Source organism: Vicia villosa, unplaced genomic scaffold (assembly GCF_029867415.1).
Source record: "Vicia villosa cultivar HV-30 ecotype Madison, WI unplaced genomic scaffold, Vvil1.0 ctg.000936F_1_1, whole genome shotgun sequence".
NCBI classification, from domain to species: Eukaryota; Viridiplantae; Streptophyta; class Magnoliopsida; order Fabales; family Fabaceae; genus Vicia; species Vicia villosa.
This window is the reverse complement of record NW_026705419.1, coordinates 353,160-363,426: the sequence shown is the minus strand read 5'-3', so window position 1 is coordinate 363,426 and position 10,267 is coordinate 353,160. Positions and strand designations below refer to the sequence as shown.

The window sequence follows — 10,267 nt, the reverse complement described above, 5'->3', positions numbered from 1 at the left end:
GTTAGAACCAAAAACAAGTCAAAAAAGGCAAAAAAACACATTCTGCTCAGATGTAAATTGATTTGCACAGAGTGTAAATCGATTTGCATAACTCTATTTTCAAATCTGCGCAGTTTTTCAGTTATGTAAATCGATTTGCACCAGATGTAAATCGATTTGCACAACACAGTTTTTCAAAAAAACAGCAAATAAAGAGAAGAAAACTTGTTTAAACATAAAACCAAACACCTTGTGATCTTGGATCAATTTGTGCACGAAAATGTATCAAGTAAGCAAGAAAAACTCATCAATGTAGCACCAAAGGTGCATCAAGCATAAAAAACAATGGATCACATCTTGGATTATGGAAAGGATCTAGAATTTTACCAAATCTTTCACAAACTTTGAATCTTCTTCAAGAACACACAACCACAAGCCTTGATCTCTCACAATTGATGAAGAAAGTAGTGTTTATGTTGAGGTTTAGCTCTAAATTAGTGAGGTTCAAGATGTGACTCACTAATTTTTGTGGAAGAAACAAGAGCTTTGAGTGAGGGGTTTGGAAGAGGTGAGGAGAGAAAGAGCAAGAGTTTTCTTGGCTATCAAAGCTTGAAAAATGAAGAGGGGAATGGCTTAATTTATAGGAGCTAGGCTTAGGAATTTTTGTGGTTTGGAGTTAGGATTGGAAAATAGAATTAGGCTTGGGAAAAGGATTTGGAGCCAAAAATGAGATCCAATGGTCTTGATGCAATCACATGAGGGTTTATGATTAAATGATGTAGGTAATCAAATACAAGAGCTAAGTCATGCTTCCCATGCTTGCAAATGATGTCAACACTTTCAAAAGCTGAAATTTGCCTTCATTTTTCCAAATTCGCACTGGTGCAATCGATTTACACTTTATGCAAATCTATTTACATAGCTAAAAAAGGCAAAATCTGGGGAAAAAACAGTTATGCAAATCGATTGCTGTCTTATGCAAATCGATTTGCACTGATGGCAGAAGCAAATCTGGTGCAGAAACAGTTGTGTAAATAGATTTACACCTTATGCAAATCGATTTGCATAGTGAAAATGTTGAAAAATGCTCCTTTTGATGGATGTTATGACTTCGTACCTACAAAACACAAACACACAAAAGCACAAGGCAATATTTTTGGTATTTTGGTTAGTAAAACAATATATACAAGACTAAAACATTGGTGCTCGATGATTCCCTTGCAGATGAAGTGAGCATAACACCGAGAGCAGAGCTTTAAGATGAAACTCTTGATTGATGATTTATATGCAAATGAGGTATGATCTTAGGGTCAAAAATTGGGGTATGACAGTACCTATGCCGGACCTTTGATCCTGCAACATCCGATCTTGTTCAGAGGCAACATACACTTCTCTTATATGGAGAGGACCTTTCATTGCATCATACTCATCATAGCATGTTTAATTTCAAAAAAAAAGGAAAAAAGAAAAAAAAAGAAGAAAAAAAAGGGAAAGAAAAAAAGAGATTAATATTCATATGCATGCCATTTTTCAGGGTATCCAAAGTCAACACTTCTCATCAAGAATGGCTAACAGTGTGACCGTCAACAAAGAGGCTACGAAAAGTACCTTCACTTGCAGTTTTTACCGTGAGGACACGACCCCTTTGGTTCAGTTGAGCACCCTAGTTACTGGGCACAATCTGGATGAGTTCAGAAAGACTTATGGCCACATTCTGCTTATGTTAACTACTCGTATTGATGAGTGGGGTCTCTATACTCTTCTTCAGTTCTATGATTCTGAGCTGCGCTGCTTCACCTTTCAAGATTACCAATTAGCCCCTACCCTCGAAGAGTATGCACACATTCTTCAAATCAAAGTCCAACATAAGGTTCCTTTTGTATGTGTACCTGAGAAGCACAAAATGGACCGCATTGCGGGTGCTCTTTATTTGAGCTTGAAGGATGTTACGGATAACTGGAAGCCTAATGGTGGAACCCATGGATTCTATGTGAGATTTCTGATGAAGAAGGCTGAAGCCCTTGCTATTGAGGAAAAGTGGAAAGAATTCAATGCTCTCCTGACCGTCATGATCTATGGATTAGTGATGTTCCCGAATATTCCAAATTTTGTCGATCTTACTGCCATCTGTCTCTTTATGGATCAAAATCCTGTGCCCACTCTGTTGGCCGACACTTATTATGCCATCCATTCTAGGTATGGGAAAAAAGGATCAGTTGGGGGCTGTTTACCAATACTATACGAATGGTTTTCTTCACATTTGCCTAAAAGCGGAGCGTTTGTCACCACAAGAGATTCACAGAAATGGCCTCAAAGGATCATGGGACTTACTGCAAACGATATTGTTTGGTATCACCTCCGAACAAACATAGAGCAAGTTATAACCAGATGTGGCAATTTTGACAATGTTCCTCTCATAGGAACAAAAGGAGTTATCAATTATAATCCGAGGCTCGCACTGCGCCAGTTGGGTTTTGCACTGAAGGACAAGCCTTTGGATAAAGAGATATTCGAGACTGTTTGCTTTGAGAAAGGAACCGACCCAAAAGGTTTGGAGAAGGCAAGAAGCGCGTGGAACAACATTCATACAGATGACCGAACTACCTTGGGGGGGAAGAATGCTATTGCTAAGCAAGCTTATACTGAATGGGTTAAAGAGAGAGTTAAGGAATGCCTGTTGCCCTTCCCGAAGGTTAGTCCTCTATATGAACAACCACCTGAGATTTTAACTGCCACTGTACCAGCTGAAGAGTACAACCAAGTGCATGTGGAAAATATCCGGTTGCGAGAAAAAGGGGAAGATGCTAAGATAAAGTACTTCTTGGTGGATCAGAAAAGGGATGAATAAGCACATGAGGTTAAAATGCTGAAAGGAGGATCTTCCAGAGTTCAAAAAAGGGCTAGAGCTGAAAGGGGTGAAAGAGCTACCACTGTTCGTGTTGAGGACCATCAAAGGGTTATAGAAGAAGCTGTAAAAGAAGCGGAAGAAAAGCTCAAGCGAGAATACAGAGAAGACTTAAGGGCTCACAAGCTCAGAATAGAGAAAGAGGCTAGGGCCGAGGTGAAGAGTTTGAAAAAGAAGCTTGAAGAGGAAACTACCCAGAGGATAGTAGTCGAGAAGAAGCTTGAAGAGGAAATTACCCAAAGGATAGCAGTTGAGACGCAGCTTAAAGGTAGTCATCTCCGCTCCGCTCGACTAACAGAAGAGAATGCAAAGCTCAGAAACCAGATAACGGAAATAGGAAGCACATCTAAGAAGGATACCCTCCCTGATTGCAAAGGATGTGAGAGCTTGATGGTCCACTGTGAGATGTTAGATGGGCAGTTGTTTCGCAAAGATGTGGTGATTCAGAGTTTTGTGAAAGGAAGAGATCGAGAAGTGACCAAGAAAATGTTTGATGAAACTAAGAAGTGGAACGACGAGCACTTCAGACAAGGAGGACCTTTGTTTTACACCAAGATGGATTAATAATTGAGCTTGTATTTCATGACCACCACCAGGCTTGTTGGATGGGGTCCTTCTATTTTTCGTTATTTGAACTATCTGGTTAATGAATGGGTATGCCCGAATTTAAGAGTACGTTATTAATGAAATCTGAGTCTTTTGTTTCCTCTTGTGCTTATCCTTTGTCACATTGTTAAACATTCTTGATTAATATTAAAAATTTTGGAACTTTGAAAATGGCACCTCACATCATATGCACACATGCACCTCATACACATCATGCACAAACAGGTACATCAGATGATGTTCTTATTTGACTGATCAGGCTTTCTCTTTCAGCAATTGCACCTCCACCTACACATCGCTACTACACAAGGGCTAATCAATCACTGTAAATGGATCAGTTAAGGGATGATCTTATCCAGATGAGAGCTCAGGTTACTTCTCAGATGGCTCAGTTCATGGAAGTCATGCAAGGCATGGCTGATCGCCAAGAAGAGCTCAGAATCCGGATGGACACGGTTGCTCAGGTTGTTGCGGACCCCCCCGCAAAGAAATTCTGCTGATATCCGTGTCAACGGTGAACCTGTGAATGGAGGACCTAGTGTAATTCCTTCTGCTGCCAATCAAGGCAATCCTCGTGGGCCTCCCCAGCCTACTCCTGAAGGACAAACTACACAACAAATCAGAAGGGCTGCTGCTATCCCCGTGTTGGAAGAAGACCGACACGAGGATTTGTTTCCTAAAAGTGAATGGGGACTTCCACATGATGCTGGAAGGATGTTTAGAGGTCTGGAGGAAAGGATGAGGGCCATGGAAGGCCAAGGACTGGGGATGGATATCATGGACTTGGGTTTAGTTCCTGGCGTCCGTGTGCCACCGAAATTCAAGGTACCCGACTTTGAGAAATACAAGGGGAATACTTGTCCTAAGACACATGTCCGAGCTTACTATCGCAAAATGCATGTGTACTCCGAGGACGAAGGATTGTTGATGCATTTCTTTCAAGATAGCCTGACTGGGGCATCCTTGGAGTGGTACATGAGGTTAGAGAGAGCTAATATCCGAAGTTGGAGGGACCTAGTTGAGGCCTTCATAAAGCAATATCAGTATAATGTTGACATGGCACCAAATCGCACTCAGTTACAGAATCTAGCCCAGAAAGCTAATGAGTCCTTCAAAGAATATGCGCAGAAATGGCGCGAGTTGGCGGCCAGAGTCCAACCACCTATGCTGGAAAGAGAAATGATGGATATGTTCACCAATACTCTGGAGGGCCAATACTACTCCGCCTGCTCTGCATCCTCGAGTTTCGCCGATTTGGTTATGATTGGTGAACGAATTGAAAGTGGAATTAAGGCTGGTAGAATACAGAATCCAAGTGCTGCTAGTTCCTCCTCTGGGGCTGGTGGAAAGAAGCCATACAATGGGTTTGCCAAGAAAAGAGAAGGCGAGACTAGTGCTGCTTACTATGGGGGAGGCAGAAACCAGGCTTATCAACAGGTAGCCGCTGTGACTATACCAAATGCTCCTTTCCAACATCAACAACAAGGGTATCCGCCACGTCAGTATCAACAACGGCCGAAAATGCCAAAAAGGGTTTTTGATCCGATCCCGATGACATATGCCCAAGTATTGCCATATCTCCTCGATTTGAAGTTGGTCCAATTGAGGACTCTGGCCACTCCTGCTAAGTTGCCTGCTAGTTGGGATGCCAATGCAAGATGTGAGTTCCACTCTGGGTCACCTGGACATAATATTGAAAACTGTAAAGCATTAAAGCATAAAGTCCAGGATCTTCTCGACTCTAAAGCCATCGAGTTTACTCCTACTCAAGGACCTAATGTTGTTCAGAATCCTATGCCTCCCCATGGAACTCATGCGGCAAATGCCATTGAGGTTGTTGAAGATGCTCGCTTGGTCAAATATGTGATCGAATTGGGCTCTCTATTGCCATTATTGAAGGGGGAATTATTGAGAATGGGTCTATACTCTGGTTGTGGAGAATTCTGTATTGATTGCATGGCCATTTCCTCAGTTTGTGATAAGGTGAAAAGTGGGGTTCAACAGTTGATAGATAGTGGGTATCTATAGTTTGAGCGTGTGCGACGTCCCGAAATGGTCGAGAATGAAGTCAATGTGGCATCCATCCCGTATACTCCTGCCAAAATTCTGATTCCTGCCAGAGCACCTCCTTTGGTCATTACATTGCCTGGTCCCGTCCCGTATAATAGTGAAAAAGCAATCCCATGGAATTATGGGGGAGAAGTTTTCTACCAAGGGGCTCAGTATGAGATTAAAATGCCGGTTGAGAAAGAAGATGTGGATAATGTTGTTGGCATTGGAAGAATGACAAGGAGTGGTCGTATTCTCAATCCTCCCCAGAATACCCGCGATGATAATGCAGAAGCTCTAGCTCAAGCTAAAGGGAAAAGAGTGGCAGAAGATGCAGTGGATCAGGGGCAAAGCTCTAATTCTGAAGATACTGTGGCCAAAGAGATGGAAGAGTTCTTAAAGATCATCAAGAAAAGTGAGTATAAAGTGGTTGACCAACTGAGTCAAACTCAATCAAAGATTTCGATTTTGCAGTTGCTCCTGTGTTCGGAGACACATCGAAATGCTTTATTAAGACTTCTAAGTACTGCCTTTGTCCCTCCGGAAATCTCAGTGAATCAACTTGAAGGAGTGGTGTCAAACATCAACGCTGGTAATGGATTGGGATTCACTGATGCAGACTTGCCTTCCGAAGGTAGAAACCACAATAGAGCTTTGCATATATCAGTGGAGTGTAAAGGGACTATGTTATCACGTGTTCTCGTGGATACTGGATCTTCTTTGAATGTATTACCGAAGTCGTCTTTGATGAGGCTAGATTATTCTGGTGTTGAGATAAGGCCGAGTGAACTGACGGTGAGAGCTTTTGATGGCTCAAAGAGATCAGTGTTTGGGGAAGTTGACTTGCCAATAATGATAGGTCCCCAGCTCTTCACCATTACTTTCTTTGTGATGGATATCCACCCGTCTTACAGTTGTCTCCTGGGACGTCCATGGATCCATGCTGCTGGGGCCGTGACTTCCACATTGCATCAGAAACTCAAGTTCGCAACTCAAAGAAAGATAGTCACCATATGTGGGGAAGAAGAACACGTAGTAAGTCATCTCGCGTCTTTCAGGTATATCGAGGTGGAAGGAGAGGTCCACGAGACGCCTTGCCAGGCCTTTGAAGCTGTCCAGACTATCAAGATCCCTTATGTTGAAAATAAGAAGTTAGAGGCTCCCATGTCTTCACTAAAGGAAGCTAAAGTTGTGGTTGAATCTGGTCATCTTCAAGGATGGGGCCGAGTCTTGGATTTACCAATCAAGCAGGATAAATGTGGGATTGGATATCAGTTGGGTCAGAGTTCATCTGATGGGCCCCCCAAGAAGCCCATAACCTTCGTTCCAATCAAGTTCTCTAGTGCTGGCATTGTGAAAGATCATGTATGTGCTGCTGATGATGATATGGATAGCGATTATGCCATCGAGGAATGGATCAAGCCGTGTGTCCCAGGACAGAAGCTTCTCAACTGGTCGTCCAAGGACATCATCTCAATTGCTTTTGATCAAGAGTAATACTGTTTGTTTTTGTTCATCATGCAATAATTCCTGTGTTCTGCCCAAGACACAGTGAACACATGTAGGGCATCATTTGTTGTTTTTCAATGTTAAAATCATTAATAAAAGGACGTTTTTGCATTCAAACATTTTTGTTCCCTGTCTTTCTTTTTTACTTTTACTTTTGTTATAAATAAATAAAAAATGGCAACGTTTCTTATTCATCATCATCCCTCCATTCTAAAATAAAGCATAAATCATAATTCATGCAGATCCACTTCTCCTCCAGATTCTGTTGATAACCATTTTGCTATGCCTCGTTATGACTTCAACAATCCTATCTACATCGCTGAAGAAGGGGATGAAGAAGATTGTGAACTCCCTGATGAGTTGGCCAGATTGTTGAAACAAGAAGAGAAAGTGATCGAGCCACATCAAGAGCCTATTGAGACGGTGAATCTTGGCACCAAAGAGATGAGAAGGGAGGTTAAAATAGGGGCTTCTTTGAATGAGGATGTAAAAGAAAAGTTGATTGGAATGTTGAAGGAGTATTCTGATATCTTCGCTTGGTCTTACGAAGATATGCCTGGATTAGATACTAATATTGTTGTGCACAGGTTACCTCTTAAAGAAGATTCTCCGCCTGTCAAACAGAAACTCAGAAGAACACGTCCTGACATGTCCAAGAAAATCCAGGAAGAGGTTCAGAAGCAGTTTGATGCAGGCTTTCTCGCTGTAACGGTTTATCCATCATGGGTTGCCAATATTGTACATGTACCTAAGAAAGATGGGAAGGTACGAATGTGTGTCGACTATCGAAATCTGAATAGAGCGAGCCCGAAGGATGATTTCCCGCTTCCTCACATAGATGTGTTGGTAGATAATACTGCTCAGTTCTCGGTTTTCTCCTTCATGGACGGTTTTTCTGGTTATAATCAAATAAAGATGGCGCCCGAGGACATGGAAAAGACAACATTCATTACGCCTTGGGGCACCTTTTGTAACAAGGTCATGCCGTTTGGGTTGAAGAATGCTGGGGCAACCTATCAAAGAGCTATGGTGACTTTGTTTCACGACATGATTCATAAGGAGATCGAGGTCTATGTGGACGACATGATTGCAAAGTCCCATACTGAGGAGGAGCACCTTGTTCACCTGAAGAAATTTTCTGAAAGGTTAAGAAAGTTCAGGTTAAGGTTGAATCCCAATAAATGTACCTTCGGAGTGAGATCAGGAAAGTTGCTTGGTTTCATCATAAGTGAAAAGGGTATTGAGGTCGATCTTGCTAAGGTAAAAGCTATACAAGAGATGCCCGAACCGAGGACTGAGAAACAGGTTCGTGGGTTCCTGGGAAGGTTGAATTACATTGCGAGATTTATCTCACACCTTACCGCCACATGTGAACCTATCTTCAAACTGTTGAGAAAGAATCAGGCAATAAAGTGGGATGACAATTGTCAAAGGGCATTTGATAAAGTTAAAGAGTATTTGCAGGAGCCTCCAATCCTTATGCCTCCAGTGGAAGGTAGACTGTTGATCATGTACTTAACAGTCCTCGAGAATTCAATGGGGTGTGTGCTGGGGCAGCATGACGAGTCTGGTCGAAAAGAGCATGCAATTTATTACCTTAGCAAAAAGTTTACCGATTGTGAATCAAAATACTCATTACTCAAGAAAACTTGCTGTGCTTTGGCGTGGGCTGCTCGCCGACTGAGACAGTATATGCTGACTCACACCACTTTGTTGATTTCGAAGATGGATCCGATCAAATATATATTTGAGAAGCCAGCGTTGACAGGAAGGATTTCCCGATGGCAAATGATCTTGACAGAATATGACATACAATACACTACTCAGAAGGCCATTAAAAGTAGTGTGGTTGCTGACTATCTTGCGCACCAACCAGTGGATGATTACCAGTCTATGCACTCTGAGTTTCCTGATGAGGATATAATGTTTGTGGCAGAGACTTCCAATAGTCAAGATCAAGAGGAAGGACCTGAACCAGGGGCGCGATGGACGCTGGTGTTCGATGGTGCTTCTAATGCATTGGGTAATGGTATTGGGGCTGTTCTTACTTCTCCGACGGGTTTTCATATTCCATTCACGGCCAGGATTTGTTTTGATTGTACTAATAATGTGGCTGAATATAAGGCTTGCATATACGGCATCGAGGCTGCCATCGATTTGAGGATTAAAAATCTCGCAGTTTATGGAGATTCGGCTTTGGTGATTAGTCAGATCAACGGAGATTGGGAAACACGCCACCCCAACTTGATTCCTTATAGAGAACATGTTGTGAAATTGGCTCAATATTTCGATGAGATCACCTTTGATCACACCCCTCGAGAGGAAAAACATTTGGCTGATGCTTTGGCCACTTTAGCATCCATGTTCAAAGTTAAATGGGACAATGAAGCGCCTTCAATTGTGATCAAAAGGTTGGATGAGCCCGCATTCTGTGGCGTCATTGATAACGTGCCTGATGAGAAACCATGGTTTTATGACATTAAGAAATTTCTGGAGACCCAAGAATATCCTGAGGGTGCTTCCCTTATGGATAGGAAAACTCTAAAGAGATTATATTCCAAGTTCTTCCTTGCTGGGGGTGTGTTGTACAAGAGGAATTTTGATTCTGTGTTGCTTTGATGCGTGGATAGACACGAAGCAGCAAAGATCATACAAGAGGTGCATGAAGGATCCTTTGGTACACATGCGAGTGGACACACCATGGCTAGAAAAATATTGAGAGCAGGTTATTATTGGTCGACCATGGAGCACGATTGTTTCAGCCATGTGGTGGTATGTTACAAATGTCAGGTGTATGCAAATAGGGTTTATGTACCTCCAGTTCCTCTGAATGTGTTGACATCTCCTTGGCCGTTTGCTATGTGGGGCATCGATATGATTGGAGAAATTAAGCCCACCGCTTCCAATGGACATCGTTTCATCCTCGTTGCCATTGACTACTTCACCAAGTGGGTTGAAGCTGCTTCTTATGCAAATGTCTCCAAGCAAGTAGTGACTCGCTTCATCAAGCACAATATAATCTGTCGTTATGGGGTTCCTGAGAAGATTATCACTGATAATGGATCCAACCTTAATAACAAGATAATGAAGGAGTTGTGTGAGGATTTCAAGATCAAACATCATAACTCCTCCCCGTACAGACCAAAGATGAATTGCACAGTGGAAGCAGCCAACAAGAATATTAAAAAGATTGTACAGAAGATGGTGGTCACTTATAAG

The 10,267-nt window shown here is 42.2% G+C and overlaps 2 protein-coding genes across 2 annotated transcripts; both read left to right on the top strand.

Moving 5' to 3' along the window:
• Positions 1-1,543: 1,543 nt before the first annotated feature.
• LOC131632342 (uncharacterized) lies at positions 1,544-2,827 on the top strand. The gene has a single exon (XM_058903100.1). The coding sequence runs from the start codon at positions 1,544-1,546 to the stop codon at positions 2,825-2,827; it is 1,284 nt and encodes a 427-aa protein (XP_058759083.1).
• A 2,715-nt stretch (positions 2,828-5,542) lies between these two features.
• Positions 5,543-7,036, top strand: LOC131632341 (uncharacterized). Its single transcript, XM_058903099.1, has one exon. The coding sequence runs from the start codon at positions 5,543-5,545 to the stop codon at positions 7,034-7,036; it is 1,494 nt and encodes a 497-aa protein (XP_058759082.1).
• Positions 7,037-10,267: the final 3,231 nt, after the last annotated feature.